Source organism: Salvelinus alpinus, chromosome 8 (assembly GCF_045679555.1).
Source record: "Salvelinus alpinus chromosome 8, SLU_Salpinus.1, whole genome shotgun sequence".
Lineage (NCBI taxonomy): Eukaryota > Metazoa > Chordata > Actinopteri > Salmoniformes > Salmonidae > Salvelinus > Salvelinus alpinus.
In genome coordinates, this window is record NC_092093.1 from 38,385,295 (window position 1) to 38,406,827 (window position 21,533).

The 21,533-nt window shown below is 42.0% G+C and overlaps 1 protein-coding gene, 1 long non-coding RNA gene and 1 pseudogene across 6 annotated transcripts in view; 2 read left to right on the forward strand and 1 right to left on the reverse strand.

The window, feature by feature from the left end:
- LOC139582258 (filamin-A-interacting protein 1-like) overlaps positions 1 to 10,353 on the forward strand; it is a 50,242-nt gene extending 39,889 nt beyond the window's left edge. For 3 of the 5 annotated variants that reach the window (XM_071412255.1, XM_071412259.1, XM_071412260.1), the window contains one exon: positions 2,191 to 2,875. In XM_071412255.1, coding sequence (XP_071268356.1) covers positions 2,191 to 2,391 — 201 coding nt within the window. In that variant the 3' untranslated portion in view covers positions 2,392 to 2,875. Of the gene's footprint in view, positions 1 to 2,190; positions 2,876 to 5,378 lie in introns of those variants that run through there. The other 2 variants (XM_071412256.1, XM_071412257.1) reach the window with 1 other exon arrangement.
- LOC139582267 (uncharacterized) lies at positions 2,877 to 14,483 on the reverse strand. Its single transcript, XR_011676320.1, has 3 exons — positions 14,136 to 14,483; positions 4,241 to 4,320; positions 2,877 to 4,137 (listed from the first exon to the last, which is right to left on the reverse strand). It is a non-coding gene; the product is annotated as an uncharacterized lncRNA (long non-coding RNA).
- Positions 11,338 to 21,438, forward strand: LOC139582264 (cell cycle control protein 50A-like; annotated as a pseudogene).
- The last annotated feature ends 95 nt before the right edge of the window (positions 21,439 to 21,533 follow it).

The window sequence follows — 21,533 nt, forward strand, 5'->3', positions numbered from 1 at the left end:
ATGTATAATCTCCTCTCCCAAGTTCTGTTAACTCAATGTAAATCATTTTTGTGAACGCTAGCTTTGCAATGCTCTTTCTTAATGCTGTGAAGGGTTAAAGGTGAGCTATGGTAACATTGTGGTTTTTCATACAGCTAGATTTAAAGAGGCTCTGTATGGATGGAAGCTTTTTGAAGGATAAGAAATGCAACACTTTAATCCTATTGCAATTCTAATCACAATCAATATCCAATATGGCCAACTCTTGTCATCCCTCTTGAACCTGTAAATTGATTTCTTTAATTTACATGTAATTCTGCACCACTGTTCTAACAAGTGTTAACTTTTTTATTAGTATTTTTATATACACTGCTCAAAAAAATAAAGGGAACGCTTAAACAACACAATGTAACTCCAAGTCAATCACACTTCTGTGAAATCAAACTGTCCACTTAGGAATCAACACTGATTGACAATACATTTCACATGCTGTTGTGCAAATGGAATAGACAAAAGGTGGAAATTATAGGCAATTAGCAAGACACACCCAATAAAGGAGTGGTTCTGCAGGTGGCGACCACAGACCACTTCTCAGTTCCTATGCTTTCTGGCTGATGTTTTGGTCACTTTTGAATGCTGGCGGTGCTTTCACTCTAGTGGTAGCATGAGACGGAGTCTACAACCCAGACAAGTGGCTCAGATAGTGCAGTTCATCCAGGATGGCACATCAATGCGAGCTGTGGCAAAAAGGTTTGCTGTGTTTGTCAGCGTAGTGTCCAGAGCATGGAGGCGCTACCAGGAGACAGGCCAGTACATCAGGAGACGTGGAGGAGGCCGTAGGAGGGCAACAACCCAGCAGCAGGACCGCTACATCCGCCTTTGTGCAAGGAGGTGCACTGCCAGAGCCCTGCAAAATGACCTCCAGCAGGCCACAAATGTGCATGTGTCAGCATACGGTCTCACAAGGGGTCTGAGGATCTCATCTCGGTACCTAATGGCAGTCAGGCTACCTCTGGCGAGCACATGGAGGGCTGTGCGGCCCCACAAAGAAATGCCACCCCACACCATGACTGACCCACCGCCAAACCGGTCATGCTGGAGGATGTTGCAGGCAGGAGAACGTTCTCCACGGCGTCTCCAGACTCTATCACGTCTGTCACATGTGCTCAGTGTGAACCTGCTTTCATCTGTGAAGAGCACAGGGCACCAGTGGTGAATTTGCCAATCTTGGTGTTCTCTGGCAAAGGCCAAATGTCCTGCACAGTGTTTGGCTGTAAGCACAACCCCCACCTGTGGACGTCGGGCCCTCATACCATCCTCATGGAGTCTGTTTCTGACCGTTTGAGCATACACATGCACATTTGTGGCCTGCTGGAGGTCATTTTGCAGGGCTCTGGCAGTGCACCTCCTTGCACAAAGGCGGATGTAGCGGTCCTGCTGCTGGGTTGTTGCCCTCCTACGGCCTCCTCCACGTCTCCTGATGTACTGGCCTGTCTCCTGGTAGCGCCTCCATGCTCTGGGCACTACGCTGACAGACACAGCAAACCTTTTTGCCACAGCTCGCATTGATGTGCCATCCTGGATGAACTGCACTACCTGAGCCACTTGTGTGGGTTGTAGACTCCGTCTCATGCTACCACTAGAGTGAAAGCACCGCCAGCATTCAAAAGTGACCAAAACATCAGCCAGGAAGCATAGGAACTGAGAAGTGGTCTGTGGTCACCACCTGCAGAACCATTCCTTTATTGGGGGTGTCTTGCTAATTGCCTATAATTTCCACCTTTTGTCTATTCCATTTGCACAACAGCATGTGGAATTTATTGTCAATCAGTGTTGCTTCCTAAGTGGACAGTTTGATTTCACAGAAGTGTGATTGACTTGGAGTTACATTGTGTTTAAGTGTTCCCTTTATTTTTTTGAGCAGTGTATATTTATTTTTTACTTCAATTTATGTAGTAAATATTTTATAACTCTTTCTTGAACTGCATTGTTGGTTAAGAGCTTGTAAGAAAGCATTTCAGGGTAAGGTCCACACCTGTTATATTCGGCGCATGTGACAAATACAATTTGATAGCTTGCCATCCTGAATTTGTTTTCACCAAATGTACACAAAGTAAATCATTTATTTTTTTTGTGCTAGTTTACGATAATACTTAAAAAAAATATATTTTCTGTCTGTGCTTTTGTCTTATGTTGTGTGATTCCTTTCAGCCCGGGGCGGATGTGCAGTCAACTCGTGCCGCAGCCACACGAATCCCTATGTCAAAAGGTATGAAAACAGGCAAAGCAGTTGTGACAGGTGTCTCCACTGTGACACGGTTAGAGTCGCGAGCCGAGTGCCAGTCTATGAAAATTGAACTGAGGAGGTCGACAGTCTGCAGCTCTACCTCCACAGGGGGAGGGAAGTGCTGAGGGCCACACGCTGCCATGGAAATGTGGCCCCGCTATCTATCTATGGACTCAGTCACCCATCATTCAATTCTGACCAGTCTGTTGCCAGCAAAAAGCATATAGAATAGGATAGGTGTTGCAGGCACCTTAATCTGCTCCGATACAAACAGGAACACAGAATAGCTATATCACAGACATGTCCCTTTCCTCTTTAAACATTGGGGTAAAAAAGCATTGAAATTAGATTGTATTGTAATTATGAATGTTTTCAAAAAATATTTTTCTATCCATGTTGAAATGCTTTTTGTTTTGATTGACACGTTACTAATCCCTCACCTGGGTTGTTGTTTATTTCATAATTCATGTTAATATTCTTGTTTATTTCACAATTTCTTATGGAGGTTTCCGAATACTGGGTTTTGCATATGAAATACATTTTGGTTGTCATCAACGTCACTAATTTGTGGCACCAAATTCTTAAAAAATAAACATTATTTGGAATAAAGTATGACACTGTTTTGTTTATTATTCATGTGGAGATATGACAATGCAAAATCTTCTTGATGTTCACTAAACAAATGATTTAGTGAATGCAGGCGAGTAACAATCATGGAAACTTCCATAGTGCTTTATCCATACATCTATAAAATTGCTTACTGCATGTTTGGCGTACTAAGCAAAAGAAACAAAAGCCTAATCTGTAATCTTGCTTGTTCATAATACTAGTACTGTATATCCATACAAAAGGAATGAAATACTTTAGTCAATCAGAATAAAAATGTAAACTAGAATTTTCATACCTGATATTTTGGAGTAGGCTTTTATTTACATTGTAAAGGCTTCCGCACAGTTCACAGCTGCAGAGCCACAATCTGAAAGTACATAAAATCCATCACAAGGTTTGATTACCTAACGAGCAAATAAAATTAAAAACACAAGTGACCTGCAATGACAGTAAAGTGATACTGTTTGTACTTCAAACCGTTTGTTGATTAGAGTCATGCAGAGTGCTGATGGGAGAGGCTTTTCCTTGTTGAGTCATTGAACTTTACTCAGTGACTGCATCACAAATGGCAACCTATTATCTACACTGAGTGTACAACACCTGCTCTTTCCATGACAGACTGACCAGGTGAAAGCTATGATCCCTTATTGATGTCACTAAATGCACTTCAAATCAGTGTAGATGAAGGGGAGGAGACACTTTGGTCATGTTGAGAAACTGATCTGAGGAAGGGTACCTAAAAATGTCTGCAGCATTAAAAGTCCTCAAGAACATAGTGCCCTCCATCTTTCTTAAATGTAAGAAGTTTGGAACCACCAAGACTCTTCCTAGAGCTGGCCGCCCAGCCAAACTGAGCAATCGGGGGGAGAAGGGCCTTGGTCAGGGAGGTGAATGTCCTGCAAGGAGCTCGCCCCCAATGATGTATTTGGCTATCCACACCACCCTCTGTAGAGCCTTGTGGTTAAGGGAAGTGTAGTTGCCATACCAAGCGGTGATGCAGCCCGTCAAGATGCTCTCGATGGTGCAGCTGTTGAACTTCTTGAGGATCTGAGGCTCCATGCCGGAGGTTGAAGGGGAGTTGTTGTGCCTTCTACACCATGGTGTCAGTGAGATTGGTCCATGTCAGCTCCTCTGACGTGCACGCTGAGGAACTTAAAAGTTCCTCTCCACTGCATCCCAGTCGACGCAGATAGTTCTGCTGGCTTAAGATATGGTCTGATGTTGGTCTATAGCTCCCTCACCTGGACAATGGACAGCTGTATCTGAAATTGCAGAATTGGAGTGTCAAAAATAACTGAGCAGTCTTTCTGATCACTAGATGTAATGTCATTTCTATGGTAAATTATCAATGAAGTCTACATTTACCTTGACTATGGACTTACAGTAAGGTCCACTACATTTGGCTAGCGACCATTGAGGCCTAAAGTATTTCCTCCAAATGGCTCCTGTTCCAAAAACAAATTAAGCAAGGATGTGAAAAGGAAGCGCTGAGGGAAAGCAGGTCACAGGTCTGGATCTCATAGCCATGCACCACTTGATTAAACACCCTCTAGACTAGAGCAATTAAGAAATACTTATTTTTTAACAAGCAGCCTCCACTCTCTAAAACGATAACACAAACCACAGACTACCACTCCCATGAGAACACATCCTACTATCCTAATGAGCGGATGAACAAAGGTTTACATAAGTGAAATGAGGCAGGAAGAAAAATAACTTGCTTATGTCATGGTGCATTGGAGTGCATTCCTGAATATTCTGTCGAGCCAGCTACAGATGGAGGGTGATGGGTACCAGACCCAACTCCACCGTCTCTGTGGGGATGTCCCAAATGGCATCCTATTCCCTATATAGTGCACTACTTTTGACCAGGGCCCATAAGGCTCTGGTCAAAAGAAGTGCGCTACATAGGGAATAGGGTGCCACTTGGGACACCCACACAGAGAAGAGAAGGTGGAGTTGGGTCCATGTAGGGTCTCCCTCCAAAGAGAAGCATCTGGAAACCAGGCCAGGGACAGTAAACATGAGATAGCTGGAACACAGATTCACAAGTGAATTCCACTTTCACTCAGCTGCATCCTGATCCTGCAAATGGTCGGCTGCCTTCACTCCCCTGGGGTTGTTTGACTGACAGATTTTGGTGGATCAAAGTGTGGATGAATCTAATTTTGCACATACAAAAATCAGGAATGTTTATAAAATGTGTTACAAAAATACAAAGCTAAACAATACTCGAAATAATTGCATCGGTTGATCGACAGACTCATTCCTTGCATCCCAAATGGCACCCTATTCCCTATATAGTGCACTACTTTTGACCGGAACCCTATGGGCCTTGGTCAAAAGTTGTACACCACTGTATATAGGGAATAGGTTGCAATTTGGGACGCAACCCATACCTCTATTTGAATAATGACCCTCATGTCTTCATTGGTTGGTCTGAGTGAGGATGCAATGGCACAGTATCACTCATGGTCCTTTTATTGATTTCTTGTCCCCACAGGAAATATTGTGCACCATGTGATAGTTGAGCCCAGATGATGAGACTGTAATGTGGAACTCCTTCCTTCACCTATGACAAGTGCCCTGCATCCCTACTCTACTCTTACAGTGTGCCACCGCAACCATAGGGTCAAGCCAACAGACGACAACCATCGGAAAACAGTCAGAACTCCGCATGCAGACTGTCATGGAGATGATTTCTAACCTCAGGGCACCTAACAAGGCTCTCTTCTCAGTTCTGTGGGCTTTCTAATAATATTACCTCTGGATTCTGGCTTACATCACTATGCGAAATAGCCACATGGAGTTGTATAAAAGGGGTATGCAACGTGGGGTATGCAACGTGTACTCTACAGTAGCTCTGGTTCAGGCTGTTACGTGCGGCTTGAGCGTTCTTCAATGGAAGGCTTGAAGACTCAAGCCGCACGTGACACCCTTGACCCGAGCTAACGCTGCAGCGGTTTGTGTGAGAGGACAGATACATAGCGTACCAGTCAAAAGTTTGGAAACACCTACTCGTTCAAGGGTTTTTCTTTATTTAAAAAAAAATGTTCTACATTGTAGAATAATAGTGAAGACATCAAAAGTGTTACACAACTGTTAGGCTCTCCCTGCCTGCTCCTCTGTGTTTGTGCTTTTACTTGCAGATTGGGGACAGGTGGAGCTGATTGGGTCGTTAAGGTGACAAGTTGCACCTGGGTTTGGGATCAACTAGGAGATAAAAGTTCCTGGTGCCCAGTCCTGGCCCTCTCTCTCCGCAAGCACCATTTTGTTTTGTGATCTGCTTGATGATCTTTTTTGATTAGGTGCACCCTTCAACACATTTTACCTTCATCCATGCATCTTCATTACACACCTCACATGTCTACTTTCATACTTCACAGGTTAGTTTGGTGGAGAGAAGACCACGAAGTCTCTTTTTCCTGTATTGTCTAGAGACACTTTGTTCCTTGTTGGGTCATCGGATTATGGAGGGGAGTTGTCTTTGCAATGTATGACAGTGAGAAGTTGAGGCAGACAACTTATCGTCCAGAGCTATGGTCTTTCCCCCTGTTAGGTATAGTGGCGTGTTCCCACTGGGCGCAAGTTGTGTGTCGTTTTGTTATTTTTGTGTGGTGACAGCGGTCAAAGCAGTTGTCTCTGGAGTACATCTGTGGTTTGGGGTTGGTTACTAGCAAGCTGGTTCCTCCTTCGTGCCAGCGGGCTCTAGTGCATCAATACCTGCCGCAAAGCCACCGAAGACTAGGGTTAAGTTTAACAATAGGATTTGGGGAAACTCAAGTAATACTCATCTGTTTTTGCACTGATCTGTTCATTTGGTAGTAACATTATGGCTTCTGAGGATTTTGTCCGTGTTCCTTCTGAAGAGTTGCTTATGCAGTTTACCAAGGAACAGTTTTTGAAGTTGAGTGAGTATTATCATGTTGAGATTAGTGACAAACGTCTCAAGGATCCAGTGAGGTCTATTCTGTCAGCTAATTTGCTTTCAGCTGGTATTTTGAAGGCAGAATTGAGTGAACCTAGTCCAGCTGTATTGGCTGTACCAATTGTGTCTAGTGCTGGTTTGAGCAGAAAAAGGAGTTACTTTTATTGCAGCGAAATCATGACAAAGATTTAAACATCAAAAATAACTTGATTTGAAAGGTTGAAGCAGGATACAGAGCAAGCTAAACTGCGGTTGCAACATCAGCGAGAATGATGCTGCAGTGTATTTTGACCGGTAGGGCTCACTCATCTCTTAGCGCTACAGATGGCGACGATTACGTAAAGGTTAAAACTGCTGTCCTGCATACTTAAGAGTTGGTCCCTGACGCGTATCGACAGCATTTCAGAACGTTGAAGAAAGGTGAGAAACAGTCCCATCTTGCGTTTTCACAGGATTTGTTAACTCAATTCAATCTTTGGTGTACTGCGTCAGCAGTCACTCGTTTTGAAGCTTTGTACAACCTGGTTGTCCTGGAACAATTTAATCTGTCCCTGATCGTCTTGCTACCTATATAAAGTGCGGACTGCATCTGAAGCTGCTGTTTTGGCAGATGCGTACGTACTGACAAAGCAGTTTGAGGGTCCAGTTATGTGAGCTTCGGGGCAGAGGAACCATTCAAGTGGATTTCAGTCAGCAAATTCCTTTGGTTCTGGTAATGAAGCATTTCCGTCTAGATCCGAACATGTTTCATGTGGACAGAATGATGTAAGTAAAATCTGTATTATGGCAATGGCCACTGGAAGAGCTAATGTCCTGTCCTTGGTAAAAAGGTCAGCAGATTGGCCAGCACAAATGTAAAACCTGTTGCGTTACCTGGGCCTGTTCATGCTAATCCTGTTGCTCAAGAATTGTCCGACCCTTTTAGTATTTATTATTCACCATTTGTCAGAGGGTTGTGTTTCACTAATGGGATGTGCCAGTAGAGTTTCTGCGAGACACTGGTGCCTCTGAATCGTTTGTTTGAGTCTTTTCTGCCTTTTTGTCTGGAGACAGATACAGGAACCAGTGTCCTGATTCAAGGGATAGATTTGAATACATTGTCTGTACCCTTGCACAAATGTCAAACTTATATCTGACCTAATGCAAGGTGATGTTTCCCTTGGGGTGGGTCCCTTTCTGCCCGTTGACTGTGTTCATGTGATTTTGGGTATCAACTTAGCCGGTAGTCTGGTGTGAGGCATCTCCTCTGGTGGTTTCTCATAACCCATTCCATGTAGGGATTATCGCTTAAAACCTACAGAGATTCCCGGAGGTATTCTCTACATGCGCTGTGACTCGTGCTATGAGCTGTGCTGACACTAGGGTCAAAGCGGAACTTACACAACACAGCTGAACAGTTTGATAATCGATTAAGTAAGGAGTGCTGCCCAGGGTTACTACATTCAAGATCAGTTGTTGGTGAGGAAATGGACACCTCACAGCAAAAGTTGTGGGTGACGCTATTGTACAGATCGTGGTTCCTTCTAAGCTTCGAGATCAAGTTTTGAAAACATGACGTTTCTGGTCCCTTAGGGGTTAGTAAAAACTTTTTTCTTGGCCTCGTAATCGGAAATGTCTTTCTTTAAACATCTAAACATGCCATGTTTGTCAGCTGACTGGGAAGCTTAATCAGATTTGAAGGCCAGTCCCGCTACATACAACCTATTCCTGTTACAGGCCAGCCATGAGCATTTGATTATTGATGGTATTGGACCCTTACCCTGTCCTAAAGCTGGTAGCACCTACATGTTAACTGATTTGTCAGGCTACGAGAGATCCTCCAGCCTATCCACTTCGGAACATAACCACTAAGTCTGTTGTGAAGGCTTTGTCACGGTTCATCTCAATTTTTGGAATACCTAAGTTGATTCAGAGTGATCAGGGTTCCAACTTCACTTCGCACATATTTGTCTTGCAACAAATGCATATAAAACATAATCAGGCCAGTGCTTTTCATGCGCGGAGTCAAGGGGCCCTTGAGCGTTTATCAGACTTTGAAGTCCCTGTCACGTGCGTGCTGAATTAGAATGTGACTGGGATGAGGGGTTACCCTGGTTGCTACTCACTGTTAGAAGTATCACAAGCACGCACGGGGTTCAGTCCTAATGACCTTGTTTTTGGTCATACTGTGTGTGGTCCCCTTGCTGTATTAAAGGAGGTTTGGAAGGTGGTTGAACGTCCCCCAAATTTGTCATGTTAGTAGTTTCCAACACAGGTTGTACAAAGCTTGTGAAATAGCTAAAGAAAAACTAGCATCCTCTCAGGTGAGGATAAAAAGGTTGTTTGACCGGGGAGTTGCGCCGCGACAATTTAGTCCAGGGGACCAGATTCTGGCCCTGCTGACCGTTGTCGGTTCTCCTTTTCAGGCTAAATTCAGCGGCCCATACACAGTTCAGATCGGACAATTGCCGAACCACAATCTGATTGCTACCCCTGAGCGCAGAAAGGCGAATCTGCTCTGCCATGTCAATTTGTTAAAGCCCTATTATGCTCGTTTGTCTTCTGAATTGGCTAAATCAGAACTATGTGCTAAAACTGACGTGGTTAGTCCTGTTCTTTTGGTGGAATCCGTTGATCTGAGGTGAGCCACTCCACCTTCACATACAGTGGCAGTGTGAGGAAGAGGGGCTGCCGGGCCCTGATGGTATTTTACAGGGTAGGTTGATGAATTCAGAGTTCCTTTGCAAACTTGGCGTGTTTTTTGGGTCACCTGTCTTATTGTCAAGCAGAGTTAACTGATTTGATCACTCACTTTCAGTCTTTGTTTGCTGACACACCTTCTTGTACACATTTGGCAGTGCACGATATTGATGTTGGGGATGCTGTCCCTATTAAACAATGTTTGTATTGTGTCATTGGAGAAGCTATGCCACTTGGACTCCAGATTAAGTACATGCTAGTTAATAATATCGCTGTACCATCATTCTCCAGTTGGGCCTCCCATGTCTCTTGGTGAGCAAGCCAGATGTTTCTAAGATTTTGCAATGACTACCGGAAGGTTAAGTGTGACAACCTGACTGTTACCCACTCCCACGGATTGCTGTCATGGGCATCCGGTGGGCCTCTATATGGTTTGTATAGTATTTGTCAACCTTTTATTAGTTATGGTTTTTGATCAGTTGTATTTGTGGTTTTGTTTTTGGGTTGTTAGTGCTCAATTTTTATGGGAGGGGGTGTTACGCCCCCCTTGCTCTCCCTGCCTCCTGTGTTTGTGCTTTTATTTGCTGATTGGGTCATTAAGGTGACAAGTTGCACCTGGGTTTGGGATCAATGAGGAGATGAAAGTTCCTGGTGCCCAGTCCTGGCTCTCTCTCTCTCTCAAGCACCATTTTGTTTTGATCTGATTATGTTTTTTGATTAGGTGCACCCTTAAACACTTACACACATTTTACCTTCATCCATGCATCTTCATTACACCCCTCACATGCCTACTTTCATGCTTCACAGGTTAGTTTTCCTTTTGTAGTTTTATACTTAGTTAATTATTTAATAAATATTTGTTACTCCTTAACTGCCAATGTGTGGACTCCCTTTGTCGCCAGGTTGTGACAACTCAATTTTAGATTCTTCAAAGTAGCCACCCTTTGCCTTGATGACAGGTTGCACACACTCTTCCAACATATGCTGAGCACTTGTTCGCTGCTTTTCCTTCACTCTGCGGTCCAACTCATCCCAAACCATCTGAATTGGGTTGAGGTCGGGTGATTTGTGCATGCCAGGTCATTTGATGCAGCACTCCATCACTCTCCTTGGTCAAATATCCCTTACACAGCCTGGAGGTGTTGGGTCATTGTCCTGTTGAAAAACAAATGATAGTGGGACTAGGTGCAAACCAGATGGGATGGCGATTCGCTGCAGAATGATGTGGTAGTCATGCTGGTTAAGTGTGCCTTGAATTCTAAATAAATCAGTGTCCCCACCAAAGTATCATCACACCACCTCCATGCTTCCCAGTGGGAACCACACATGCGGAGATCATCCGGTCACCTACTCTGCGGCTCACATAGACACGGCAGTTTGAACCAAAAATCTCAAATTTGGACTCATCAGCCCAAAGGACAGATTTCCACCTGTTTAATGTCCATTGCTTGTTTCTTGGCCCAAGCAAGTCTCTTCTTATTGGTGTCCTTTCGTGGTGGTTTATTTGCAGCAATTTGACCATGAAGGCCTGATTCAGTCTCTGAACAGTTGATGTTGGTGTGTCTGTTACTTGAACTCTGAAGCATTTATTTGGGCTGCAATTTCTGAGGCTGGTAACTACTTATCCTCTGCAGCAGAGGTAACTCTGGGAGGCAGTTTCATCATAGCGCTTGATGGTTTTTGAGAAGTTCTTAATGTTCTGTATTGACTGACCTTCATGTCTTAAAGTAATGATGGACTGTCATTTCTCTTTGCTTATTTGAGCTGTCCTTGCCATAATATGGACTTGGTCTTTTACCAAATAGGGCTATCTTCTGTGTAACACCCAAACCTTGTCACAACAACTGATTGGCTCAAACGCATGAAGGAAAGAAATTCCACATTAACTAAAGGCACACCTGTTAATTGAAATGCATTCCAGGTGACTACCTCGTGAAGCTGGTTGAGTGCCACTTTTGTTTACTACATGATTCCATATGTGTTAATAGTTTTGATGTCTTCGCTATTATTATACAATATAGAAACGAGTAAAAATTAAGTTAAACCCTGGAATGAAATGAGTAGGTGTGTCCAAACATTGGACTGGTACTGTACATATTGGGACCATCTTAACGACTGCATTGACTTCTCCAAAAGTTGCATTGCATGCATGCCACTAACTTTCTCATAAAACCAGAACAGTGAATCATTCTAATACATTTGGTTTTAATAAGATTTTATGAAAAAAAAGCAGAAATGTTTTAAATACATTTAAAATGGAATGATATAAAATTGCCAGCATAAAAAAAGATGACGCATTGCTGTTGAACCAGACTTCGTTATAGCAGGCCTAGAGTAAGGGTAGCTTACAGAGGGCTTGGGTTTTACAAATATGAAATGGGGAAAATAAACAATTGTTACAGGAGATTAACTTCTAAATACGAGGTTCACCGGTATGAAGCTCTCATTTCATGATGGGCATGTAGCCTACGTCATGGAAGGGGTTTTACGCACGTCCAAAGCATAGCTAAAATAATTTAGGCCTGCTTATAAAAAGGGAACGTCAGCTCACTGTTTTGCTTCTCACAAACTTGATATTTGAATAAAGCTTTGGTGATTAAGATTCATTTCCAAGCGGTCTCACGAGCCAAACACTTTATCGATGGTCTTGACAAGACAAAAAAAAGACATTCAAATAAAACAAATGGTGGGAAAGGTGTTATGTTTATAAATACGAAATATATAGGCCCCAAATCACATGTTCCTTGCATGTCACAGCTGGATAAGTTGCGACTCTGCTGTCAAAATGTATGCCATAACCAACTGTTACTGCTAAAACCAGCTCTTGGTTGGCCTGAAATATCCCAACCAGTGCTGCCTGAAATTAGTACTTTGGATCATGTTATCATGCCTCAAATATTTCCACCCTTCCCATCTGAGCGCAAGCATGGTGATGTTTGACAGGTAAATTGTCAAACCTGGCATTAGGGCTGGAAAATAAGGAAGTCCTGAGGACATATGAATAAAATATATATTCCCTCGTTATTTCGATCACTAAATAACAAAAGTAATTTTGTACGATCACAAGATAGCTTGTTACATAAAACAGGCATCAAGGCATTCAGTTACTTTTAGATTGAATGTTAGAATGGGCTAAACGAGTGCCTTAAACGACAGTGTGTTATGATCGTTGGTGCCAGGCGCGCTGGATCCAGTATCTCAGAAACGGCCGCCCTCCTGTGCTTTTCACTCACGACAGTGTCTTGGGTTTAACGAGAATGGTGCGACAAACACAACATCAGCGCCAACCTGTGGGTGAGAACAGCTTGTTGATGAGCGGGAGGTTGAAGAAGGGCAAGTATCGTGCAAGCTAACAGATGGGCCACAAACAGACAAATAATAACGCAGTACAACAGTGGTGTGATCCTGGTCATGGATGGGGTGTTGCAGCAGAAGACCACACCAGGTTCAACTCCTATCAGCTAAAAACAAGAAGAGGGCTCCAGTGGGCACACGATCACCAACCCTGAATAATTGAGGCGTGGAAAAACTTTAACTGGAACATTACAGCGAGTTCCATTTACTTGAGTCCCCAGACCTCATCCCAATAGAGCATCTTTGGGATGAGATGGAATGGGCGGTTCACAGCATGAATGTACCGCCGTCCAATCTGCAGCAATTGTGTGATGCCATCACATTAGCAAGGACCAACATCCCTGTGGAACTTTTCAGGCTGTTCTGGAGGGAAATGGGGATCTGACCCAGTACTAGACTGGTGTACCTAATAAACTGGCCAGTGAGCGCATCTTTCTATTACGTGTGGGAATAGTTTGGAACTGATTTCCAAAATTAAAGTAACTTGGGTCTGGTTTGCTGGTGTTTTTACAGTATTTAATGCCCAAAAATAAATCAAATAACTTAGGGGGGCAAATATCAAATTCCACTTGAGGTCCACCATTTGGGGAACTCCGCAGTATGCTCTAAATGGTCATTTATGTTAAGAATCCAGATAATCAGGCACAGTTGTCAAAGGATGACCCATGTATGCAATATCAGCTGGTTATGTTTGCAACAATTAACCTGAAAATTCAAATGGTTTGTCATTATTTGAGAGTTCATAAATTGATCTCCTACTAGACCGATAAATGGTTTTGGTCTATTTGGGTCAAGAAAATATTCAATATCAATTTATTGGGAAAAACAAATGAGAATTATAAAATAATTATATAATTCATTGACTTTTAATGAATCTCCTGAATTGAATCAGACATTAGCTATAGTATGAATGATAATATTTGCCACAAAGAAACGTTTATCATATTTTATGTAATCACGTATTTTCGCTTCGCAGTACGCAAGTTTGTAAAAACTTCCTGACTTGAGTGTTTAACGTCGGGCAAGCCATCTTTTAATATAAAACATAGTTATATATGGAGAAATAACCTATAGCACAAATATATCAGCGTTTTCTCAGCTAAACTGTTAGCTTCTTCAGCTTCAGGGAGATGACCCAAAATAGCTGACACACTGGTTGTTTTCGGTCAGAAGCCATGATGGCGTCGAGCTACAACGCGAAGGAGGAAGTCGGTTACATCGCCGTACCTGTGGGACCATCAATAAAAAGTCCGATAACACAGCGTTTTAACAACAACGATTTTTAACAACAACGATTACCTGCTTGGCAACCCATTCTGACAGCAGGCACAGTTCTCCCAGCTTTCTTCGTTATCCGTCTCATCTAAATCCCCATTGGTATAGGACTCTACGTCACGTCTAACAACATCAGAGAGTTTGAGGTAATGGGACAGGTTGTCACTAGTTACCACTATTCTGGGTACCAGTCTTTAGCTAACATTCCACTCCTTGCCATTGCCAAGGTGACTTACCATTCGGCAAACTCAACGTGCAGCTTGATTTACGGCGGAGTTGGTTGTTGGAAATAACATTAAAGTAATATTTTCCATGATCACATGTGGAGCCTCGAAATTAGAATTGTAAGTAAAAAACATTTAGCTGTTAGCTAGGCAAGTTGTTGTATTTTGATGCTTAAAGTGGCACTGACAGCTTTTTACCTACTTTGCAGATATGAAACAATCATATCAGTCAAAAATATCAAATTCTCAGTATGCTTAAACCAACTTTATAAGCGGTTTTAAAAATGGATTGATTCAAAATGCCATTATACAGTATAGAGTAAGGCATTGTTTGCAGAATATATTGATGCAGTTAAATGCATGATTAATATAATTGATCAATGCATTTCTTGGTAGTCCAATATAAATATTGCTATCAGGTTCTAAATCACAGCTGGCCTGATACACTGTTTGCTGCCTCCACCCATTCGGGATGCACTGTTTCAGTTTCAATAACTCAATATTTTTTTACAAAAACGGACGATTTTAACTAAGGCTTGAAATGTCAATGCGATGATCGCAAGTCGGTCTTATAACGTGGCTAATGGGCTAGCGCACATGTGTCAAACACAAGGCCCGCGGGGCGAATAGGACACACAAACAAGCATAAATGAGTAATCTACTTTATGAAATTACAGCCTGATGCGCTCACGTAGGTGAATTCAACTTCAATTGCACTGCTTTCGTGCGTGCATGCAGTGGAGGGAAAGTGTAGACAAATGCAGAATGTTAGCCAAAGAGACTGGTACTCAGGCTGTTGCCACAATGTCAAAATTGGCTATAATTGTAAGTCATAAAAACCCCCAGCTTTTTTTTGTCTTAATTTAAAGTTGCAATATGTAACTTTTGGACAACCTGACCAAATTCACATTGACAGATCTATAACATACATTTCTTATTGAAAGCAAGTTAAGAAGCGGTAGATCTGCTCTATGTGCACTATTTCTATTAGAGGTCGACCGATTAATCGGATTTCAAGTTTTCATAACAATCGGAAAATGGTATTTTTGGACACCGATTTGGCCGATTTTTATTTTATTTTAATTAAAACAAAACAAAAAATCCTTTATTTAACTAGGCAAGTCAGTTAAGAACACATTCTTATTTTCAATGACGGCCTAGGAACGGTGGGTTAACTGCCTTGTTCAGGAGCAGAACGACAGATTGTCAGCTCGGGGATTCAATCTTGCAACCTTACAGTTAACTAGTCCAACGCTCTAACCACCTGCTTTACATTGCACTCCACGAGGAGCCTGCCTGTTACGCGAATGCAGTAAGAAGCCAAGGTAAGTTGCTAGCTAGCATTAAACTTATCTTATAAAAAACAATCAATCAATCATAATCACTAGTTAACTACACATGGTTGATATTACTAGTTTATCTAGCGTGTCCTGCGTTGCATATAATCGATGCGGTGCGCATTCGCGGAAAAAGGACAGTCGTTGTGCCAACGTGTACCTAACCATAAACATCAATGCCTTTCTTAAAATCAATACACAGAAGTATATATTTTTAAACCTGCATATTTAGCTAAAAGAAATCCAGATTAGCAGGCAATATTAACCAGGTGAAATTGTCACTTCTCTTGCGTTCATTGCACGCAGAGTCAGGGTATATACAACAGTTTGGGCCGCCTGGCTCGTTGCAAACTAATTTGTCAGAATTTTACGTAATTATGACATAACATTGAAGGTTGTGCAATGTAACAGGAATATTTAGACTTATGGATGCCACCCATTAGATAAAATACAGAACGGTTCCGTATTTCAATGAAAGAATAAACGTTTTGTTTTCGAGATGATAGTTTCCGGATTCAACCATATTAATGACCTAAGGCTCGTATTTGTGTGTGTTATTATGTTATAATTAAGTCTATGATTTGATAGAGCAGTCTGACTGAGCGACGGTAGGCACCAGCAGGCTCGTAAGCATTCATTCAAACAGCACTTTAGTGCGTTTTGCCAGCAGCTCTTCGCTGTGCTTCAAGCATTGCGCTGTTTATGACTTCAAGCCTATCAACTCCCGAGATTAGGCTGGTGTAACCGATGTGAAATGGCTAGCTAGTTAGCGGGGTGTGCGCTAATAGCGTTTCAAACGTCACTCGCTCTGAGACTTGGAGTAGTTGTTCCCCTTGCTCTGCATGGGTAACACTGCTTCGAGGGTGGCTGTTGTCGATGTGTTCCTGGTTCGAGCCCAGGTAGGGGCGAGGAGAGGGACGGAAGCTATACTGTTACACTGGCAATACTAAAGTGCCTATAAGAACATCCAATAGTCAAAGGTATATGAAATACAAATCATATAGAGAGAAATAGACCTATAATTCCTATAATAACTACAACCTAAAACTTCTTACCTGGGAATATTGAAGACTCATGTTAAAAGGAACCACCAACTTTCATATGTTCTCATGTTCTGAGCAAGGAACTTAAACGTTAGCTTTCTTACATGGCACATATTGCACTTTTACTTTCTTCTCCAACACTTTGTTTTTGCATTATGTAAACCAAATTGAACATGTTTCATTATTTATTTGAGGCTAAATTGATTTTATTGATGTATTATATTAAGTTAAAATAAGTGTTCATTCAGTATTGTTGTAATTGTCATTATTACAAATAAATAAATAAAAATCGGCCGATTTAATCGGTATTGGCTTTTTTTGGTCCTCCAATAATCGGTATCGGCGTTGAAAAATCATAATCGGTCGACCTCTAATTTCTATGCTTCCCGTTAAGTTTAGATTTTGCGTCTTACTTTTGGTTTTGTACACCACCTTCAAACAGCTGAAAATACCACATTTTTGGTTATGGAAAATATTTCACTGCTGTTTGATGGAAAATGATCCTCTACACTATACTTGCTTGTTTAGTGTAGAGATTTGCTGCAACAGTCTGCTGCAACCTGAATGCAATACGCAACATCCGGGACTAGCATTCCTAGGCATTAGCCACTCTAGCATGGTTTTGGAAAATGGTGTTTCATAAAGAAAGCATATTTTCCCAGTTCCCCCTCACCATTAAATATAGTTTGAGTAAATTGACACTTTTTTGCAGCCTGAATGGAGAATGTTTTAGGTACGAACCGGTCCACCAGGGATATGAGTGTATTGCCTGCTGCATACAATGCGTTTGGACTGTAAAATGAAACGACTCATTATCGCCGGCCTTTGGGATAACCAGCAACCTGCTCCCATGTGTAGCAAGCTAGCTACTCAACAAGCCCAAAGAGAAGGGGTCCCAAACTAGCTACAGATTGTAACACCAGATAATTTGATTTAACCAAGAACATTTGGTATCCATTATCCTGGGAGTTACAGGTTAGGTACTGTTTGGTGTAGCAAAGCACATGTTTGACCAACCTTAACTCGATGATACTGTCTTCTGTCTTCTGTTTTGAGTTTGGAAAATGCTCCATTATTAAAATATATATACATATTTTTTTTTCTCCATGAAGTGATCCAACAATGTGTACGCCGCCATCTTGTCTATTTCAAGTTCTCTCATTGATCGAGACAGGTGTCTGTCATCATGACATATGGCACTTTGGGGTGGACCCACCTGTCTAAATCGTTGAGAGTAGACTTCAAATAGACAAGATTGCGGAGTGCACGGTCGGATTACTTCATGGAGCAAAACTTTTGAATTTACATATGTGCTTGTTTGAACCTTTTACCAATTTTAGCATCAAAATATGTGCCATTCACTTGTATATATGCTTCTACCACTGTCATTTTAAATGATTGTTATCAATAAAGAATATTAACTTGAACAAGTCCGATCAAGGTTATGTATTTGACGCCAGGTGCACCATTAAAATAATGTTAATGGCTCTCATCATTCCCCCAGAGGCAGCAGATTGCTAGCTATTTGGAAATGATGTTTGGATGTACACATCACATCTAATTACAGATTGATTATACTGGGACTGAGAAGTCCAGCCCATGCTTCGACTGCTCCCAGAGCTTTAGTTGGAACAGCACAAGACAATGCACCTGTGCACTGCCCATCTCTGGAACAGCCTTTTGAAGTAAGTCTAAAGCATGACGTCTCAATCACTCAGTTTGTGCTGTATTCATATGTTGCACCTCTGTCACTCGGTCGCGTCATGCCATTGTTATGAACTTTCTTGAGCCGCCCTCTACAGGTGATGCCATAGCTGTGCCCTAAAGTCGTGATAAACCCAGTCTTTCTGGACGGAGGCTAACTACTGTTTTGTCTAAATTACACTAGTGCCAGGAAATACAATGACATTCTTAAAGTAGTCCAAATATTTAGTAGGAAACAACTTTGCCAGCATTATCATGTCGTCAAATTTACTTCAGACAGATGACCGTGTAGTCATTAGCTAGAAAAGTTTGTCAAAAATAGCTAGCAATGCTTATACTGCATATAAAGTCAATCTGGTGACATCAAAATATGTTTTTCCTACTAGTTATGTCTCCTTTTGAATGTCATGTAGTTCCAAGCCGCTGTAATGCGCTTTTAAAGAAATCTTCATCGGCGCTCATTGATGCATTGAGCAGAATGCTCAGTCGGACATCAGTCCAAAATGAACAATATTGTAACGAAACATGCAACCCATGAATACAGGTACCCTTCAATTGAAAATGAATCTTCATAAACATCTAATAGAATTTTGTCTCAACAGAGCAATGTCTTCATGTATTATTGCCTGTCCAACTTCTACCAAAATCACCGGCGCTATGTCAAGTCCAGGGATGATAGCCAACTGAATGGGGACCCCACCTCTCTAATGGTACATGAACAGGGGTTCTGTACCAATGTAACATTTTGACACTGTGCATTCCTGAATATCTGCAATGACTTTTGACTGATCATCATCAGCTTTACGTGTTCAGTTATTAGACATATTCCTCAAATTGTCAAGATGTCATGTTCTGTGCTATGACCTACATGCAACATTACCTGTCTGCTTGTAATGTCCACAGAACCCTAGTAAGGAGTGTGAGCCTTACGCTCGCAATGAAAACATGCCCATTACGCCATGTGGTGCCATCGCCAACAGCATTTTTAATGGTAAGACAGTTCTGTCCTTTTTTTTAGGTCAGAATTACAAGGATTGCAATAAGAGCAGCTCCGTTTAATCAGGATCTCTATCCTCAGACACTTTGGAGCTGTGTTACATTGACCCTAATGGCACAAGAATCCAAATTCCTCTGATGGGCATCGCTTGGTGGACAGACAAGCATGTGAAGTTCAGGAACCCAGGAGGCAACCCCAACCTCACAAGAGCTTTCCAAGATAAGCAAGCATTCAGAAGAATTGTTACCATTGAAGTTGATAAGGAGTCTCACTGTCTTTTCCTAGGAAACTCACGGTAATTTCCTCCCCCAGGAACAACCAAGCCGATCAACTGGCGCAAGACTGTCTATGAGCTGGACACAGACGCTGAAAATAATGACATCATCAATGAGGACTTTATTGTGTGGATGCACAAAGCTGCCTTCCCCGTCTTCTGTAAGCTGCACCGTATTATCCAGAAGAAGAACAACGTGACGCTGACTCTTCCCCGGGGCAACTACACCCTGGAAGTCACCTACAGTATCCTTTCACAGGCAGCTGTTCAAATTATACAGATTTACAGGAAGTTTGGGTTTGTGGAATGATGGCTTGTGATGTAGTAGTCTTTTTTCTCTCCAAATCAGTCATTGTCATAATAGGTCAGACAGACCAGGTCGATGTCCAGCCGTGTGCAGTAGGTGGCCGTTCCTTCACTTGCTATAACAATAGGTACCACCTGCTGGATGTAGATGGATGCTGGCTTTCTTTGTCGCTTCCACTAATATAGACTAACATATTCATAATGAGTCCACATTTTTTTTGTATGATACGTTAAGAGCCTTATTGCTACAGAGTTCTTCGGTTAGTCAGATGTTAAATGGGTCTGAAGTTTAACATTTTTTTCAACCTTAATGAGTTGATCCCAGACTATCCTGTTTGTAGCTTTGAGGGGTGGAAGCGTGTGATCCTGAGTACCGTCTCCTAGATGAGGGGCAAGGACCTGTGGGCTCCGTCTGCTTCTTCCTGGGGGTGGTCCTCCTATCCACCACAAATATGGCAGCCGCAACCACAGCGCTGATATCCCTAACTAAAGATGTCCTATATGCATGTTGCATGCTGGCTAGCACAGGAAGCGAACATAACCAGTGGCTAATTACAAGCTCTGGTGGGACCCTTGTGCCTGGCTTGTGTACTGTATGTAAGAATGGGCTGCTTGTCAAAAGTGCTGTGCAAGTATTGGATGAGTAAAGATGTCAGGGGAAAGTTGCGATAAAGTGGAAGTTCTCTCGTATTTATTTTTCATGGTCAAAGCTATGCAGTTATGTACTATTGCAGATCAGTTTTAATGCAGAAATATGTGTATATCAGTCATAGATGTTTAGTTCTAAATGAATCAATTATTTAAAAGAATGTTTGAATACAGTCAAGCAAATCTGAACTGTCTGTTAAGCTAGAATTGCTTCAAGTTAAGGCTATAGACTTGGTTTTTCGTACAAGTAGGTTGTGTGTTACTGTACAGTAGTTTGAGGCACATTTTTCTGGTCTTTTTACACTGCTGATTGGGTTCTATAGCTTGTACAAGGATGTGCACTCATTTTCAGGTCAAGTGTTATGGATTGCTTGCGTTGTATGTACTTCTATTCTCAGTATATACAGTAATGATGTTTAGCTGCCTGGAATATGCGGAGCTTGAGTCAAGTTTATGTCATATTACACAACCTTACACAATGACTTTATTTTTCAGGGACCAAAGCTTTATTCATGTACAGTAGCCTGGGTGCCAGTCTCTCTGCTCTCTTGCCAACTCCTTGTGGAATTGTCATGCCAAACATGTTTGGCTTGACAATGGAGTAGGGAAGAGCACAAACAGAACTGGGACCAGGCTACTGTTCATGTTAGACTACGGAAAAACCTCCATATTAGTTTTCTTACTAAGACTGCTGCAAGTTGAAACATGTTTTGCACTTTAGAGTTGCCATGGATTTATTACCTGGAGATTCTATGTCTGTTGCTTGACAAATAAAATGTCTGAACAACTCGTAATTTTGTTTAGTCACCTGCTTTTATTTAGAAATGTTTTGAGATGTACCTTTGTTGTGAAATGGAAAAAGTGAATACGTATACAAACAAATCATTTG